We start from the raw sequence: 19404 nt of genomic DNA on the forward strand, positions 1-19404 counted from the left end.
ATTCTTTATTGAAAGCCATTAAAATGTCTATGTAGTACTCTAATAACGTGCTTCATTGCAATTTGTAGAACGTTGAAATCTTATATTTTACCTACCCAAAACACGATGCCTGAGTCTCGTGACGATGCAAGACAAGTGCTGTGAAAGCTAGGCATGGATTATAATTGCATTCATGCTTGCCCCAATGATTGTGTTCTCTTCCAGGGAGAGTTTGAATTGTTGGCCACATGTCCCAAGTGCGGTGCAGACAGGTATTGAAATGACTTGCAAGGACAGACTGTTCTGCAGAAGGTTTTGAGGCACTTTTCGCTGATACCGCATGTTCGTCACATTTTCCGGACCTAGAGTTTTGCAAATTTGACTACATGGCATGTGGAAAATCGATCCACTGATGGTGTACAGCGTACACCAGCTGACTCAGAAGCATGGCATCACATCGATGACTTTCCCTGACTTTGCAAAGGAGGTGAGGAATCTACGATTCAGTCTTGCCATGGATGGGGTAAATTCTTTTGGTTTACATTCCACCTCCTATAGTGTATGGCACGTGGTCCTTGTTAACTACAATATACCGTCATGGCTTTCCACCAAGAAAGGACACCTTTTCTCAGCTTGCTTGTGTCTGGATGATACAAAGTCAAGAATATGGATGTCTACCTCTCTCCACTGATTGATGAGCTAAAGGAGTTGTGGGAGGAAATTGTAGTGGAGAACATGAGCAAACATATTGGTAGGCGATCCGCAACTATAAGGGGAATTCTTATGTGGACCATGCATGACTTTCCATGTTATGGAGAATGCTCTAGTAAAGCCTGTTTTCTTATTTTGCTAGTTTTCTTTGAGCGATGTTGGTGTTATGACATGCCTCATTGTACATGTGTGTTTTGCAGGGCGTCACGTCAGGTTACCATGCATGTCCTCTGTGTGGACCAAGGTTGGATTCTTGTATGTCAAAATCTATGAAGAAGATGGTATTTGAGGGACATTGGGCTTTTTCGCCAGAGGGTCATGTCATGAGAGAAGGATTTCTTGGTCGCCCTCCTGTGAGAATGAATGCACTGAGCTGGTTTGATAGCAGGATGGTGGACCAAGACTTGCTTCCCAGTGGAATGCAACGCTTCTCAATTTTCTATGAGCCGACTTATTGGAAAAAACTGAAAATTAACCACCTTTTAGATCCCATGCACATTTTTAAGAATGTGGGTAGCTTGCTATGGGACTACCTCACTGGGCAGCGAGACACACTAGGAGCGAGGATGGATTTGAAAGCAGTGGGAAAGATGGAACCATATTGGCCTGTAAGTGGCGTCGACGGTCGAGTGCAATTGCCACGCGCTCCTTGGGTTTTGTCTGGCAATGAAGTGCGACGAGTAAAGGAAAACATCAAGTCCTTTCGCACGCCGACTGGCCTAATGCCTTCTCTCAAGACAACATTCACAAAGGATGACCAACTGACAGGTCTCAAATCCCATGATTGGCATAAGATGTGTCAGGTATGTACGGTATGAGGCTGCGTATGGCATGATTCTGCATATTAGATTTCAGAATCTCCGTTTGTTTATACACAATGTTAATTACATGGTTTTCACAGTTCGTATTGCCAATCGCAATCGCGGGGTCAGCCATTTACAAATTGTCCGAGTTGGTTCAGTTTGTCTCCCAAAAAGAGATTCATACATCATCGATTGAATCCGCGAAATGCATGGCAGTAGAGACTGCTTGTCTTTTGGAGAAGTATCTTCCCACTAGCATGCTCACGATACAAACCCATCTTCTAGTGCATATTGTAGATGAATTGCAGGTTGCAGGTCCAGTCCATAGTCGATGGATGTTTTTCCTTGAACGGTTCATGAAGACCTTAAAGGGATTTGTGCGACAACGGGCTCATCCTGAGGGTAGCATGGCTAAAGGTTGGTTAGTGTCGGACCTTGGTGTACATTTCTGAGTGGTTGTCCACTGTGGACTGGGACAAAGGCTTGATATGGTCACTTAAGAAGGATGATCGTCTGAATGGAGATGTCCTAGTGGGAAACTGAATAGAGAAGAAGATGGACGCATCCATGGAGTCCAAGGTGAACCGATTTTGTATGCTGCATAGTGCTACGATGGAGAAGTGGCTGCAACGGTATGAGGATGCTCGCGCTAAGCGAGAGTCTACAGGATCTGACTTTTGACGGAGTACGCGGCAACGGCCCATTCGATATCTAAAGGGCTTAGAGGAGATGCCTCTACTCATGTCCACTAGATGGCTACATGAGGCCCTAACCAAAGCATCTCAAGATGGAGAAACAGTTACTGAAGAAGAGTGGGACTTCTCACGTGGATGCAATCCCAAGGTATGGATGCAATCCCAAGGTATGCAATCCCAAGAAATTACAATCTATACTGCAAATTGCAACTAATATACTTGTTCTTCTCCCAGTATAAGGTCCCTAGTGCAGCATGGTCACGTGGACGACATTTCAGAGTAGAGCACATCGACAAGTTATGCTCGACAATGGACTGTGGAGTGATGGCAATGTTTGAGCAGGAAAGCCGACGACGTGCCACAGATCCAAACCATGTAGTTGCAGAGATGGAGTATTTCGGATGTTTACAGAGTATCCTTGCAGTGGACTATCGAAGTTTCTCCGTGACCATATTTGATGTGCAATGGTTCAAGGTTACTCTCGAAGGAGTAGGTGTAACTGTTCGGTGAGGGCTGAGTGGCTTTGTTGAGATTGACTCAATGAAGAAGTGGACCGATTTGAGTGATACATTTGTTTTGCCAAATCACTACGAGCAGGTAAGTGTCCCTAATACTTGATGCGCTTTAGCAATCTCAAAGTGGACTTTTATACTAATCGTAATATGGATCAGGTCATCTTTTTCCCTAATCTGCAACAATCTCAATGGCGGTATGCCATTCCCATGCCATCTAGGAGTATCTCCGTGTTTGCCAGAACCCCCGTACCGATCGTAGAAGAGATACCTTTAATAGCGGCAATGATAGAAGGCATACAAGAAACTAGGATGAACTGCTTGGAGGACCAAGACATCTCACCTATGGAGATAGAGGAGATAGAGGATGGGTTTTTTGAAAATGAAGCAGAGTCCTCATTTTGTGGAGAATTTTGTATAGATCTCCCGATGTATACTAAGCTATGTCAAGATGAGATTGTGGAACTCTAAACAAAAGTGACTCGATCAAAACGTTCCTCCCACTACAGCAATGCCACTTTTCGCAAATCGGTTAGGACAGTTTGTATGTTTTTGGAGTATGGTGTTTTGTATTATCTAATTATTATTATTATTTTAAAATGAAGTCTTGCAAATTAAGTCTTAGTTTTATTATGTCTTGCAATTCATTATCTAATTGACTTATTTTTCCTTGTATGTGCAGGTTTAGGATTTGGGCACGGACGGCAGGATGAGTCGGGATTTTACAGATGACGACATTGACGCGATGCTAGCGCGTTTCTCACTGGAGCAGCTAGTACGAGTCAGAGATAGAGCCGATGCACAGCTTTCCCATTCCACCTGAGCACGATCGGCAGGTCCGATGCTTCGGTCTCCAGTAGACGCAGTTGCAGGTCTCACTTTGCTTCAGAGTCACGTGGTTGAGGAGGAGGTAGCTCCTGTTGTGGGGACGCCGATGCAGTCTCTCCCACTCGCACTGCCACCAGGGAGTCGACACAGTCTTTCACTGGCGGTGGAGGGCAGATGTCTACTGCTCCCACTCCTTCACGCACCCCACCAATCACTCCCAAGGCCGACAAGAAGTACACAAAACCCACTCCTCCAGGTATGTATTTTCGCAGTAGCACTTATCAATTCAAATTGTGTTTGACACATTTGTATTAATGTCATGAAAGTACCCGTTTGCAAAATCTTCTAGGTTACTCGTATCTCATAGATAAGGCCTCTGGCCATTTATACATGAATGATGATGGAAAAGCTGTCATCTCTAGGATGCATGAGTTGTGCCAACAAGTATTTCGGCACAACATTATAGACAAGTGGAAGGAGATCCCAGATGCTAGCAAGGAGTACATAATTGATACATTGTATCGAGAGTTCCCTCAGCCCTCTAGCAATGATATATTTTCGAGAGGGTGGATGATGACGCGTATGCGTGACTATCAGTCGCATAGGCGGTCTGATACATGCGAAGCAGTCAAGCAGGGCAAATCGAAGCCAGAGTGGCTGGATATAGAGGATTGGAGTAATCTCCAGGATGAGGCGACATCCACTCCACCTTGGTAGCGGCGGCCATGCAACATTCGTGGCAGATTTCGTAAGTATTAATAGGGTAGAGTACTCTAATTTAATGACATCCATGTTGATGTATGTATTTCGAACATGAATCTCGAGTACGTTGTTTTTCAATGTTTGTGTGCCACAGCAAGGTTTTACGAATCGCGACCCGACTACACTAGAGGTGACATACGGGGAGAAGCATGGCTTGAGTGCCCTGATCGAGAAGCTCTATGCTCACGAAGGACCGGTAAGTAGTAATAAATATCATTCCTAATTTGAGAAATCTGTGCCACTACAGCGAGAGGAGTTTTTTAATGTAAATGAGTCGTAGAGAGCAGATTAGGCTACATAGGATTACTCCCCATCTTGTATTATGTAAGGCCTTATGGCCTCTATCCTCCATATATAATAGCAAAGTATATATGATTTGGACTTCTATGTTGTAGCATGACTCCATATTTGCTTTGTCACAGTAGCACTTCTCAATTTAAGTTCTGTTATTTTCTTTATCAATGCAGTGCACATTTCTGTTAATTAATGTCATAAAAGTACTTGTTTGCAAAGTCTTGTAATTATTTGGGATCGATTGTCTAACTTCTTTGACAACAGGAATTGTCTCTTAGCCCTGTGTGGCTCTAACTGTGGTAGGGCTGCATTTGCAACTCTGCCACAAAAAATTTTTATTCTCTGCAACCGTCGATATTAGCGTCGGAAAATAATTCTGCAATTGTCGGTATTAGCGTAGGAAATTCCTCTGTAACCGTCACTATCTTTGTTGGTATTAGCGTCGGTATTAGCGTCGCTAAATAGCGAGGCAAATAGCGACGGTTTTGTAGCGACGCTAATACCGACGCTAATATCGACGACGGGGATATTTTCTATATATAAAGAAAACGTCGTTATAAACGTCGTTATAGCATGTATATGTTGTAGTGGTTCTTGACAGAAGGGGCATCGGGGGTCTCCCAACTAGGTATTGTAATGCTCCCACTTTGTAATGTTTGGTTGATAATCTATGTGGTTTAAAGAAGGAAAATTAACAAAGCAAGCAGGAGAGGAATTAGGGTTGAGAGAAAGTGGTCATTGTGCAGTAAGAACGTGTGTGAGAGCACAATAAGAAAGAGATGGTTACAACACCACCAAGCCACCAACACCACCATGTTTAGTTAGTGAGGAGAGCACCCTCTGCCCAGTACCGAACCACCTTCTGATATATCAGCAAAACCACCCTACACGTCCGGTATATCGGTGGCACCACTGCCTTCAATCTTTAGGTCAAGGAGTCATTAATGGTAGTTAGCACCAGGCTCGCTCACAAGACTAGGGTTCGCGCAGTCATTAAGCATGACAGTTGGAGGATCGTCTGTCGACGTCTACCGTCCTGTCCTCATGCAATGATCTGCCATTGCCTGTGCACGAGTCTTTTCAATATTGCCCGCCGCTGATGTGCAGCATTCCGCTGTGTGCCGTCCTCACCTCCTAAACCCGTGCATGAGTTTGTTGATCACCTGCTAACGTGCACCGTGCATCAATCCGTAAAGATACACTTTGAGTACATAGCCACGGAATTCCAAGATCTCCATCGCACATAAAGGAATATTATAAGCGTTACATCTTTATCTTTCCATCTTACTTTGGGTACCCTAGGTGTCGAGGCTTAGGCTCACATCCGGCATATCAGAAATCATTCTTCCTTGGGAAGAGCTATCCCCTCACCCTAGGACACTCCTCCACCCTCTTGCCAAGGAGGCACCAACCTTTTGTTAGAAGATCAATATCTATTTGCTCCAAGGCTTAAGGTCAGGTTCACCCTCACCCTTCCACATGTAGCATAACCATCATCCAAGGCAATCATAGGAGCCCCGCACAATTGCATACAAAGATGCTAGTAGTCACCCACACAAACAATTCCATATCAAGCTCCTACCTAGGCACATACAAATCACAATGTCATACTAGTGCACTAGGTCACACACTATCGGACACATAAGCTAAAACACATATGGCCAAAATAAATAGAACTCACTCTTGAGCACATGCATTAGGACTCTTAGATCGTAAGCACATTCACATTCATGTAGGGCACACTAGAAACATGAGCCAATAGCACATAACTTGCACCTACCGCATAAGCACTTCACCACCTATGACAATCTTCAATCCGGATGTAGCTTACTATAGAGCACCATTGGAGACTCCCGAGCCCTAAACTGAACTCAAACTTCCAATAGTTTAATCAAGGTCTCATATGTCTAAGACAACCACAATTGGCATTACCAATTCCCCAAAACTAGAGATAAGAAACTCTTGAGAGCACACATTAATCCCTTAAGAATCCCTAGACCTCCAGACTTGTTGATCATCACCTATCCCCCTAGTGATGATCTTGCTCAGTACGTTGAAGAACTTGTTGAAGTTGATAAGTACACAAATCCCTTTGTCTACTACAATGAAGGTCATCTCGTCCTCATGGACTGTCATCTAGTGTTGATCATGATATGGTGACATGGAAGGATGCATGGAATGATTTAATCATGAGAGATAATAGCTTACTAGTCATGTAGAAAACCAAGTCATGTGTCTTCATGATGTCCTCAAAAGCAAGAATAACACAAGGAGGATGGGTTCAACTAGTGGTATCTTGAGTGTGGGATCATTCACATGTATATAAATTGCCCTACATGAAAAGCTAGTAGCTACACAACAATTGTACCTTAGTCCCTCTCTAAGTCTTTGCAATTGAAATGATTAAGAACAAGGGCATGATCCCAATTCTAGTAAACTCCATCACCATAGTGCAAATTAAAAAAAGAGGAGTCCTTGAGGGATTTTTACAATTGTTAATGGATTCATAGTAGGAAAGAAATGTGCCAAAAAGAGAAGAATGTACAGTGAAATTAAATTGAAAGGTGAAGATCTAACACCCTTCAAGGAAATGTAGCTGCTTCTAGTGCAAAAAGTGCCACGATAGTACCCCAAATGCAAGAAGCCACAATGGCTAAAGTTGGGGAATATTGCTACCGTAAGTAGCAGCTAGACACCATAGACAATGTCAAGTAATGGGTTAAGATAATGGAAGAGGAATTCTCTTTAGAGCAAGCACGTAAGGGCATGATCATACCTAGTTTATCTAGCTTGTTGCATATGTCAAACCCTATGGGATCCTGGAAACTTGGAAACACAACCATTGAACCATGAAATGATCACAACCAATAATATTAAGAGGAACTTGAGAATTTGGAAAGTCATAGTGTGAGATATTTTCACCATTTCAATATAAAAAAATTGAACCTAGTATCATTGTAGCCTTAGCTTCCACAAATATTATGATTCATTTAAGGATGTTAATGAAAGGGATCCCTGCTTTGTTATCAAGGGCATAAATAAGATAAAAAGGGCAAGCACATTGAGTGTCCCAAAACTATCTTCCATTTTTCTTTGTGACTGCACTCAGTCAATGCGGTCATCCAGAATGTCAACTATCACTCTGTCAAACCATAAGAATTGATATCAAAATAGATTATATTAATATAAACCACTCCAAATAGTAAATCAAGTGAATACTAGAATAATGCATTTTGATTTTGAAATTCTTTTGCAGCATAAACCTCCTATAAAAATCCTTCATCATGAACTAGTATTAAAAATCATACCAAACAACTCATTGCATAGTGGAAAATTGTGCATGTAACAAATTTCATATTGTCTCAAAATTTTGATAGTTGCATTAGATATAGTTATTTGCTTGTGTAGATAAACCTCCTAGAGTTCATCTATTTTAAAGAACCTCATTTAAGAAGAATTTTTAGGTAAGTTATCGAAACTTGATGTAGTAACTAGCCCATTTCTTTGTCCCCTTGAGTAACTAAATGCTCTCTTAAACTCTTCAACATGATTGTTATGAAAGTGGACTCTAAATTTCTCTTTATGTATGTTTGCTATTGTTTTAATCACTCCGCTAATGGAAGTCTTCATTTTAGCATTTATGAGAAAAATTCATTTCCACTTTTCACTAGGGTCTAAAACTAAAATTTTAAGGAAACTTAACACTTTTAGCTATTAAAATAATATTAAAATTTATTTAACCTTTTTTTACATAAATATGTATTACACATTATCAAAATATTGATAATATGATGATGGGTACTTGCATCTATTATTTTCTAATCTTAAGCATGTTTCTGTAGACCAAGGTTAGTTTTTAGGATATATTATTTTCTAATCCTAAACATATTGGTGTAAAATAGCTCTATGTTGATGCAAGATACAAGCATGTTACATCAAGGTGTCATTAATGTAAATTTTTTTCTAATGCTAAACATGTTGGTGGAGAAGCCAACATGCTACACCAAGATGTTACTATTTGATATACATAGTTTTTCCCAATTCTAAGCACATTGCTAACAATACAACACACCAATGTGTTACTTTTCCTAGAACTTAATTTTTTCTAATCCTAAATTTGACATAGGATGTAAGCATGCTAGACCAAAGTGCTACTAATACAAAATACTATTTTTATTATTTTAAATTTATTTATTTATATAAGTAATTTTGATATGTTGGTATAGGATGCAAGCATGTTACACCAAGGTTTATAAAATAACAAATTAATTGAGCATTTCTTTTTCATTTAAGGGTGAGCTTGAAATCCTCAAAGTGTATAGAAGCTACTATGATACAAGTTGTAAGATAGGATTAGCTCTTTCATACGAATGGATTTTAAATTATGAGCTCTAGAGGTGTATATCTTTAGAGAAAAAAATCTTTGATACGAAAGATTAGTGATTGCATAGTAATTAAGGTATGATATAGATTATAGGCTATATGGAACATATCAAGCATATCTTTTTATAACACGTGTGTATAAATACAACTTAGCAAATAGGTGTGTGTAGTGTGCGTGTTACATTTAATTAAATATTCAATTACGTGTCTTCACCTTCACACACACACACACACACACACACACACACACACACACACACACACACACACACACACACACACACACACACACACACACACACACACACACACACACACACACACACACACACACACACACACACACACACACACACACACACACACACACACACACACACACACACACACACACACACACACACACACACACACACACACACACACACACACACACACACACACACACACACACACACACACACACACACACACACACACACACACACACACACACACACACACACACACACACACACACACACACACACACACACACACACACACACACACACACACACACACACACACACACACACACACACACAAACAACATACTGCATCATGATGTAGAGGGATATTTCACTTCACTACAATATACAAAGGGTATGCCAATGAAATATAAGACAAAAATAGGCACACATTTATTTTGAAATATTAGCCCCCACCATTGACATTAGTGTTGGTATTAATTATGGTGCAAGTACATTAGTATGATTGTCTAAATACACAATAGTAAACATGTTGGAATAATAATCACTAATATAAGTTATTCTCACATTTGTTTTGATGCATCTAGTTATTATACCAATGCATATATCAATGCAATCGAGAAGGAGAAAAATTTAGCAAGGATCTAGCCCCTTACAAGACAAGATTCCTACTATCCATGCCTATTATTCTATTACACAAGGACCACCTATTTGATTGAAATGGGATTGTAAAACCTAACAAAATCACTTTATTTATTTTAAAAATAAAATACAAAATGGTAATAATTATACAATATATATAAGTTCAAATCCCATTGTTTAACTTCTATGACTCTAAAAAGTACACAAAAGATGTATCTTACATATTAATTTGTAAATTATTGATGTTGTGTGCACCTTGGAGGTGCATTTAGGGTTCCCTCTTTTGGAAGAGTGCTGACATGCATCAAGATTTCCTCAAGAAGATGTAAGTGGAGTGAGAGGAGTTGCCCTCTCCAAGTAAAGAAGAATCTCCATCTTTTCTTGTAAAAATCAACTAACAATATGTGGTATTCCTCCACAAGAGCAATTGCTCCAATGATAATGTATGTTAGGATTTGGGTTTGCATCTACACATGGAAAAAAACCAAGGTGATGGTGTTTAATACTACCCCATAGAGGGTTAGGAGATCAACACTTAAACTTACGTATGGACAAGAGGAGTTGGAGTATGTGGATTCATAGATATATTTGGGAGTGCTATACACAGGTCCCACTTTCTCTATGAGGGAGGTAGTACATACTACACTGACCCGAGGATATGCAACACTAGGACACTTGGAGAGAATGTGTTCACAAGTGCAATTTTATGAACCTTGCATCGAGATGTGGTTCTTTGATACATTGTTGGTCACTTCCACACTGCTTTATGGAGTACAAGTATGGGATTCCAGTAGTCTGGATCACCAGAGTTGATTGGGTTGCCCATATGATGGATGGAGATTGATGGAGAGGCCACTTGTATCCATGATTTCCAAGATGATCAGATTCAAGGCCTCGATACCACATGAGATCATCAGAGCTACTAGCCTACAATTTCCCTTACTTATAGCTTTTAGTCTTCTTGTATTTTTTATTACATTTCCATTTACTATTTTTCAGACAGTTGTACCATCATGTAAATGACATGGTCTCATAGGTCGTTTTGGCCCGTTTGCAAACCTTAATATATAATTTCATATCATTCCATTTTCTCTCTAGCTCTCTTCCATCTATCCTCTCATTCCTTGTGTGTGTGTGTGTGTGTGTGTGTGTGTGTCTCTCTCTCTCTCTCTCTCCCCCCAGTCTTTGTGTGTGTGTGTGTATGTGACCACAAAGTAACCACAAGAGAAAATTTGGAATGGCTCATCAAAACTATATCCTACTAGCTAAAACTTGGAATGATAGAGATTAAATTCTAAATGAATCAGCAAAACAGTATACTATTAGTTAAGACTTGGGATAATAAGCATGCACTTTTGATTTCAAGTCCTCTAATATCATGGATAGATGTACATATGTCTCGTTAGTGTTATTTTGAGTGTGTTTGTGTGGCTTTTGGCCATTTCCAAGAACAAATACTCAATATTCTTATTGGCTAACATGGCTTTCTTAAGTTAGGTAGGTTGTTCCTTGATCTAGCATGATTCTTACCTACATCTACAAGGGGCAATATACATTAGTAGTGGTCCCATGTATTGGCAAAAAAACTTAGGTGAAGAAACAATTCTCATCATTGTTTTCCTATTTCCCTTCTTCTTTTGCTAAATTAAACCTTTCATGGGATTTACTTAGGTCCAATATTTGTTGCTTAAATGGCTTTTTTTGACCGTATGAAGGATGTGACATGTGTGAGTATGAAGTGGCATGCTTTTGTTGTTTTCATTCCTAAGTTCCTCCTCCTCCCTCCTTTGTCTTCTTACTATTCCACTAGGGATTTACAATTGTATGGCTTATGATAATTAGAATCCATGTGGGATAAAGTCACAAGTCCAAGTTGTTGGATTTTGGAAGCACTTACTTTGGGTCATTGAGTCCACACAAGAGATCCAAATGATTGACTTGAAAAAGAAATCAAAGTTCAGATAGTTAGGAATATTTTGTGAGCAACAATGGAATGCATCAATCTATGTAGCATAAACCTCATTAGCAATAAAACTATAGGCAACATTGAGCTTAATAACATCTCACAAAGAAACTCTATATCTTCCAAAAAGCTTACTTTTAATTGTTTAGAAGATATTTTAAGAGAGGTATATAAAACTCAAAAGGGTTTAAAATATCAAACTTTCACATTTCTTGTGTTTATCTTTTGTAGTCCTTTAAAAGCCTCACATTATTGGTAGCTAAATACTTGTACTAATTCAAGTCTAACATTAAACATGCTCCCTTATATTGGGCCTTAAATATTACTATTCCATACTGAATGTGAACATTTTGTCCATTGAAGTAATGAAAGAGAGAGAGAGAGAGAGAGAGAGAGAGAGAGAGAGAGAGAGAGAGAGAGAGAGAGAGAGAGAGAGAGAGAGAGAGAGAGAGAGAGAGAGAGAGAGAGAGAGAGAGAGAGAGAGAGAGAGAGAGAGAGAGAGAGAGAGAGAGAGAGAGAGAGAGAGAGAGAGAGAGAGAGATTTCAGCTAGATTTAGAAAGATGAGAAAACACTTACCATTGAATTCAATTTTGAAAAAAATTCAAAACCTTATTCCACTTGTCTCCTCCTTTTTTCTTGCATAATTTTTTTTTGTTGCCTCTGTTTCTTTTCTTTTAGAAACTCATCTAATTCAGAAACGGATCATGCGCATCACATAAATGCAACTAACTCTTTACTTATTTTTCTATTACTTTTTTATAAAGCATATAGAGATTTTGTTGTCTCAAATTTTGAAGTGGAACATGAATGTATGGCATTTATTGAAAGATCTTCTAGTGAATTCACTAAGTGGCATATAGTTAGTCATGCATTATTTGTATACTATTCATACTGCTATTTGCCACATGTTAGGAAGGCCTAGAAGAATTACACCCATTAAATCTTTAAAGTCTAATTTGAGAAACACATTTGTGATATTAATACTCATTCATTGTGTGTGTGTGTGTGCGCACGCGCGCCAATGGACATAATGGCGACTTGAGGTGAGCGGCGGGAATGTGCCATTGAGATTCTTTAGTTACTACAATCTTTTTAGGTATCATGTCACCACATGGTGGCCACCCTCTCACTACTCTCCTAATCCATGCATGCGAGGGCAAATAAGCACTCAGAGCATGCTACGGCATGCACTTATCTTAAAGGCAAGTTAGTTAAGGACTATTGTATGCTCTTAGGTGACTAGAATATGACATGTTTTGGACTTGAAAATTTACATGGACTAGCTATGATGATTAATAATGAGAAAATAAGCTTATATTTCTTTGCTTTGAACTTTAGACCAAGAAATCTATGGATCTAACTCTAACATTCTCAAGGATGATTTTTAAAAATTTCACTAGGTATGATGATTACTAATGAAAAAATAAGCTTACATTTCTTTGCTTTGAACTTTAGACCAACAAATCAATGGATATAGCTCTATCATTCTCAAGGATGATTTTTTAAAATTTCACTAGGCATAATAGGAACGTCATGACACTTAGAGAGGAGATGAAACTAGGATATTGAGTGTTTCACTTAAGAAGAACAACCATGGGTGGAAATATTCCATCATCCTTAATTTTTGGATTCCACAAGCTCCTTTCCTATTTGGATTGAGATGAAATTCAATGGTATGATAATGTCACTAAATTGATTGCTTATTACACATTCTCTATTTAATAAATTCATGTCAATAAATTAATGACTCACTTTTCTTTAAGTGTTGATGATGATCTAGAATGGCCATGAGACCATTTAGAGACCAATATTCCTAGTGCATCACTTAATGGGGTGATCAGAGCACTGTGATGGGGATATCTAGTACAGGCAGTACAAGTTATGAAGGGGGAAAGAAGTGTCTACCAAGTGTAAGAGTGTACACAAGAACCAATGAGTGACACATAAATGAAAATGGATTAAGTTCTAAGAAGAGGAAGTGCATTAGCATTGTGTATATGTATTTATGTGTGCATCAAGGGACGCGTGGGAATGTTTACTTGTGTGTAATGAGCATTGCATTCATTTGGGGTCATCCTCTCCCTTATAAGTCAAGGTTTAAGGTCTTTTCTTTGATTAAGAAAGACAAGAGAGGTAATTCTCTCACTAAGAAAGAAAAGAAATGTGATCCTCTAGAAGTGAGGAGAGAAGTGATTTTCTCTTTCTAAGGTCTAAAAAGACACAAGCTTTTGTGTGGAAGTCAATCTTAAGGTTGAGGCCCAAGGCAATTTAATGAACTCTCCTTAAGGTGGTTGCATGGACCACAAGTTAAGAGTACAGTTTGAGAAGTTGTTCTTTTTAAAAAAGACACGGTGAATCCATTTTTAAAATATCTTGCGATAGAAAGATGATCTCTAAAAATGGGCCACTAGACTTATAAAAAACAGCGAGATCTACAACTTTTGTGTTGGACGTTTTTTCATCCGAACAACGCACATAGAGATATCTCGAAATTAGTGCTCTAGAGTAGGTCCTGGAACAACCACATCTTGCATGAAGATCAACTCAAGTCCCTTTCCAAGAAGTGTCGAAGCTCTTGAAAGCCTATAAAAGAGGAGGTTCTCCTTGGGTGTGAGGGAGGTAAAGGAAGAATCACTTTGAATGCATCCAAGAGGAGAAGAGAAGGTGCAAGTGTTACGGAAGCTCTACTGAAATCAAGTGCTAAGAGGAAAGCCATACACATATTGTGTAGGAGAGAAGGAGACTAAAGAAGGATCAAAAGGTGCCAACTTCCAAGTTGTGCAAGTGTTAGCCGGTTGTATACCGTGCAAGGAACCGTGATCTTGTTTCCAAGATCTACAAGTGAGAACTGCCTTATGTGTAATGGAAGAGCTTGCTCCTTATCAATAATATAACTCCACCAGGGGGGGAACTAGCCCATCTTCCAGTCCCTAGTGTGTTGCCAATTTCTCTACTTCTCTCTCTCTCTACATCTTTCTTTTCTCTCATCTATTCTCCCTCTGTGCCAGCATAATATTCACCATATATATTTTAAGTATATAAGAAAGTCAAGCGTGTATCTCAGATCTTATAAGATAAGCACCCACATACTCCCCACATATAGAAGAATTGATCAAAGTAGCATACTGACAAGCTACTCATATGTTGGTCCTTGAATAAGTTTACTAACCCAAATCCTTGTGGAAGCTTTCCATACACAAGAGTTCTAATTCATCATTAAATCAAGCTATTTGGACCTTCTTTGATGTTTTTTAGGATGGATTCATTCCATTCACGATGATTAAGCCCCACTCTTAGAATATGCTTTAACAAACATATTCAAAGGTGGGTTGACATTTGGGACAATTAACTTCTACCTTTTTGCGTCTAAATAGTATGGGATGATAGTTTAGGTACAATGCAAAGGAGAGGCAAAGGAGCAAGATTGGCTATTCAATGTCATGATGAAGAAGAAGCAAGAGTGGCCTACTTCCTTTCTTCATTATACCCTCAAAAGTAGTTGTATTAAAAGGGGGATAAAACCCTCGAAGTATTGTAAAAGGTAGGGCAATATTGATGGGAAGGAAAATTCTCAATTTATTAAATCTAAATGCATTGGAAATACAAGTTTCCAAGGACAACCTTAAAATTTGGAAAGGGTGGATTGTAACTATGTGGAAATCTATTGAGTCTAACAGGATGAACATCACACATTGAAAGATACTAATGAATAGGTCGAAAGAAGAGACAAGCTCAAGAGTGTATTTCTCATCCTTTCTTTCTTTACAAAGATCAAATACATTATTAATCTCTTTTATGAATGTGGAGAGGTAAAATATTCAAACCGTTGGGCTTTCTTATAGTTTGATATAAATGATGCCAAACTAGGGGACTCTCATAGATGAAGATTGTTTTGACATTTAGCATGTGGTCAAAATAATAATCCTATGATCCACTTGGAAGTTAGGAATTCAGTTTTGTTCAAAGGGCCCCTATCTCAAGGGTGGACAAGGAATAGTGCAAATCAATTAGAGAGGAGATAAAATAGAATTCAGTGGCCATAAGGAAAGAAAAATTGGCTTCACGATGGGTTATAATAGATCTCATAAAGCCAATAAGCATTCATTATTTTGACTTATTTTGAAGGTATCTAGGAAGCTATGCAAATACTTTACTTTAACCATTAATAACAATAATTCTCATTACAAAGTTGCATAGATTGCTTTCGAACTTACTTGCTCTTTTTTCAAGTTGTAGTCGAGCTTGGGAATTAATGTGATAGTCATGTATGGCTTTCAAAACTTCCCTTCTTGCATCTATGTATTTCAACACAATCACATTGTTAGATTGTAAAAGGGAATCTTAGACTTTCAAGCTCTAGATTGAATAAATGAATTTAGACTCACTCAGCTTTCCTTCAATGCATCTTTTCATTGTCCCAGTAGCATTTTCTTTATCTTTTCCTTTTGATGCATCATGTGGAGTGACAAGAAACCTCCTCAAAGGTCTAGGAGTGACACTTCTACCAAATGCAACATTGTTTGAACATTTTTTGGATTTCCCATATCGGTGCTTCCTTAACCAATCTTTGAGATTCCTTTTTCCTGTACTCAATCAGGATCTGTGATATATGTAAATAGCACTTTATTTTTGTATTCAAAGTGTGTTGATATTTCTAAACAAAATAAAACATTAGTGTATAAATGAAACATACGTAATGATGTTTAGATTTAGAAAGAGAATTCTCATTATGATAAACATGTCAATGGTATTCTATCAAGGTGTCTTCCTTGATTACAATATACGTAGAAGCTTATACAAATTAATTCATGGTGATTAGTCTTCTACATATCCTCAAAATTTTATGATCATTAGAAGAAAATTAATTACGACCAATTGAAACGCATAAGACATAACTTACAAGTGCATACCTAGATCAAGAGGATGATAGTGGTATAATGACCCTGCTGAAACATGTGATGGAGCCTTTGGGACTTTGAGATCCTCATCACTAACACCATAATCTAGCCTTGAATTGAGTTGATGAATATAAGACTGAAAACTTTTCTTTAACAACTCTTTCACTACTCGAGAATTGGTCTCTGTATGTGGTATAGTAACTTCTTTCTTTAAATCTGCAACATGTTGAGTTCTTATACTTAGTTGAAACCATACACCTGTGGTAGTTCTACAAATCATCTATTAAATCTATGTGCACTACAATCTTATATTTAGGTCAACATGTATGCATGACTGACCAAAGAACTTTCCACGTGGTGTATGACAATGCTACCAGTTAATGACATCTTCATATGTGCAATAAATATACCCATCATTAACAATGGTAGAAGATATCTATTTGATTCTTTGGGAGATTGGTTGGTCCACTATGTGCCTCTAGCATGGCTAACTAGTTCCCTCACACTTTTGACTTGCTCTTACAAAATGGACAATGGAAAAGAGCTTTGCTTTCTAAGTCTTTGACTAGGGTCATTGATTCCTCCCTCCAAGTAGATATTTAGCTTTGAAAATGTTATGTTCTTGAGGAAAAATAAAGCCCTTATCCAAAAAAGCTAAATTGCATATGATTTAATTTAGATGGTGATACCATTACCAATAGAAGATTGAACACAAATGATGTGTTGCTATTTAATCCCTCTTGAATGAAATAAAAGGAACATTTTTAATGATGGATTTGCATGTTATGGTTGTGTAGAAGTATATACCATTTTGATGAAGAGATAAAATTCCTTTATAAGATGAAAATTTTAAAATCAATGGATACATAACTAATAATGGACCTTTCAGTATAGTACTTTCTTACTTTTTTACTTAGTATATTATATGTGAGGAATGATATTATGAGAAATAATAGGAAAAAAAGATGTGGTGGTTAAGAGAAGGAATTGATGTTTGTTAAAGAGGGATGGTCAAAATGTTGATGCTTTTGAATATTTGATAATTGTATGAGTTAGCTAAATAAGGGTACTTATAATCTATGTTTTTCATGTTATTATTGATTTGAGCTCCATCAATTAAATTGTTAATATTCTTATCCATGAACTTAATAATTTTGGAGACTTCAGCTCTATAAAGAGAATATTACTAATGTTTTTATTCATGTCAAAACAATAAATAACTTGGTAGGCTTGGTGTCTAAATTGTCTAGCATGAATTGTATTTATAGGAAGGGTGAGATAGATAAGAGGGAAACAATGATGACACTTAATAATAATAAACAATGCATAATAAATATGTAAAGTTGAATTACCTTGAGAAGGAGAGAACCTCAACCCAGAAGGCTGTGAAGATGGTGGTCTTTGGAGTTCATATTGACAATATCCCGGGATTTCAACTTGAGCTAAGGGTACATGATGAGGCGACCTATGATTCTTCTTTTTGGTGGTGTAGCCTTTGGGATATACATGATGAAGTAATGGTCTCCCTTGAATAGTTAGAGGGGCTTTAGTCGTCGTGGCTTTGGGATGGTCATGTGGGGGTTTTTCTTTGGCAATGATACCAAGGGTGGAGGAGGATGATGGAGAGGTAATGCACCATGGTTGCCTTTCTCTTCTCTTTGTGGGAGGGGAAGTTTTATGAGGTAGGGTAATATTGAGATTGTGATCTCTTTCTCGCTTCGAAGGACAAGTGGTCTCATGGTTATATAGCTTGCCATGAGACTTGGGCTGCAAGCTTGTGGCTAGATTGAGGTGAGGATGATGAAGATGAAAGCAATGATCAAAGGGACGATTAAGGTCAGGGTGACGATCAAAGGGACGATTAAGGTTAGAGTACTGATTATCAAGGTTGGCCGAATGCCGATCAAAGACAGGCGAGGAGGCCAAGGGGGGATGGTCTCTTCCTCTAATTAAGCGGAGGCTGTCGTCCCAGTATTGCTGTCTGAGACGCCATAGCTTCTCCACAGTGAGGGGCCATGGAGGCTGGGGCGGGGCCAGTTGCTGAGATAATAATAACTGCATGGCGCCACCCTCTCTGCATGATCGTCCGGTTCGACTTCAAATGAAACATCTGATCCCTCTTTCTGGCATCCTGATTCCAATCATTATTTCCCAGTTATACCATGACCGAATCGTTCTATCGATGAGGCTCGTGGCGCTCATCATCTGTATCTGATCTCTGCCGCTTGAGTCGCCGCTTCATAGATATTGAAAATCATGGTCCCGACCAATGTAGACGAAGGTCTCTCTCTCTCTCTCTCTCACACACACACACACACACACACACACACACACACACTCTCTCTCTCTCTCTCTCTCTCTCTCTCTCTCTGTCTCTCTCTCTGTCTCTCTCTCTCTCTAAATGTCGTGCCCCTACGCCGTCGTGGCGTTCAATCGAGTTGCCAAATCTACCCGTTGAAGTAGTTTTTCTCTTATTGCCCCCTCTCCCCTGAGGATTTTATTTTGTAGGTCACTCTTTTGTGCTCAATATGGTCAATAGACCCCAAGGTAAGGCACCCACCTAGTCAAGGTTTTGAACACTCTACCTTACCAAACTCACATACATACCCTTTCAACTAAATGGCCCAAATTGCCTCGACCCTAGCCCACTACACGGAAATAGGCATGTTAACCAACCAATAC

At 38.8% G+C, this 19404-nt stretch overlaps 1 protein-coding gene across 4 annotated transcripts; it reads right to left on the minus strand.

The window, feature by feature from the left end:
* Nucleotides 1-6011: 6011 nt before the first annotated feature.
* LOC148017244 (uncharacterized) lies at nucleotides 6012-19034 on the minus strand. 4 transcript variants are annotated; one of them, XR_015687870.1, is made up of 8 exons: nucleotides 18075-19034; nucleotides 16735-16938; nucleotides 16210-16407; nucleotides 16039-16119; nucleotides 12401-12510; nucleotides 7507-7726; nucleotides 7361-7403; nucleotides 6012-6166 (listed from the first exon to the last, which is right to left on the minus strand). XR_015687870.1 is itself a non-coding variant. In XM_087662877.1 (6 exons), exons 1-5 carry the CDS (start codon nucleotides 18781-18783, stop codon nucleotides 12434-12436), a joined length of 1269 nt encoding a protein of 422 aa, XP_087519003.1. In that variant the 5' UTR covers nucleotides 18784-19034; the 3' UTR covers nucleotides 7482-7726; nucleotides 12401-12433. The 4 variants fall into 4 exon arrangements, 3 of the variants coding, with proteins under 3 accessions (XP_087519003.1, XP_087519005.1, XP_087519004.1); XM_087662877.1 differs by lacking the exons at nucleotides 6012-6166; nucleotides 7361-7403 and having other exon boundaries at nucleotides 7482-7726; XM_087662878.1 differs by lacking the exons at nucleotides 6012-6166; nucleotides 7361-7403; nucleotides 7507-7726 and adding an exon at nucleotides 9649-11797.
* Nucleotides 19035-19404: the final 370 nt, after the last annotated feature.

Source organism: Lygodium microphyllum, chromosome 22 (genome assembly GCF_053477565.2).
Source record: "Lygodium microphyllum isolate KBCC chromosome 22, Lygodium_microphyllum_v1.1.10, whole genome shotgun sequence".
Classification (NCBI taxonomy): domain Eukaryota; kingdom Viridiplantae; phylum Streptophyta; class Polypodiopsida; order Schizaeales; family Lygodiaceae; genus Lygodium; species Lygodium microphyllum.

Excerpts from the sequence above, each read along its gene's own strand:
- LOC148017244 (XM_087662877.1), bottom strand. The coding sequence starts at position 18,783 with ATGCAGTTATTATTATCTCAGCAACTGGCCCCGCCCCAGCCTCCATGG. Across the intron at positions 16,120-16,209 it reads ATGCATTGAAGGAAAGCTGA|ATGCAAGAAGGGAAGTTTTG; the intron begins GTGAGTCTAAAT and ends TGAAATACATAG. Across the intron at positions 12,511-16,038 it reads ACAACTTGAAAAAAGAGCAA|ATGAGTTTCTAAAAGAAAAG; the intron begins GTAAGTTCGAAA and ends TTTCTGAATTAG.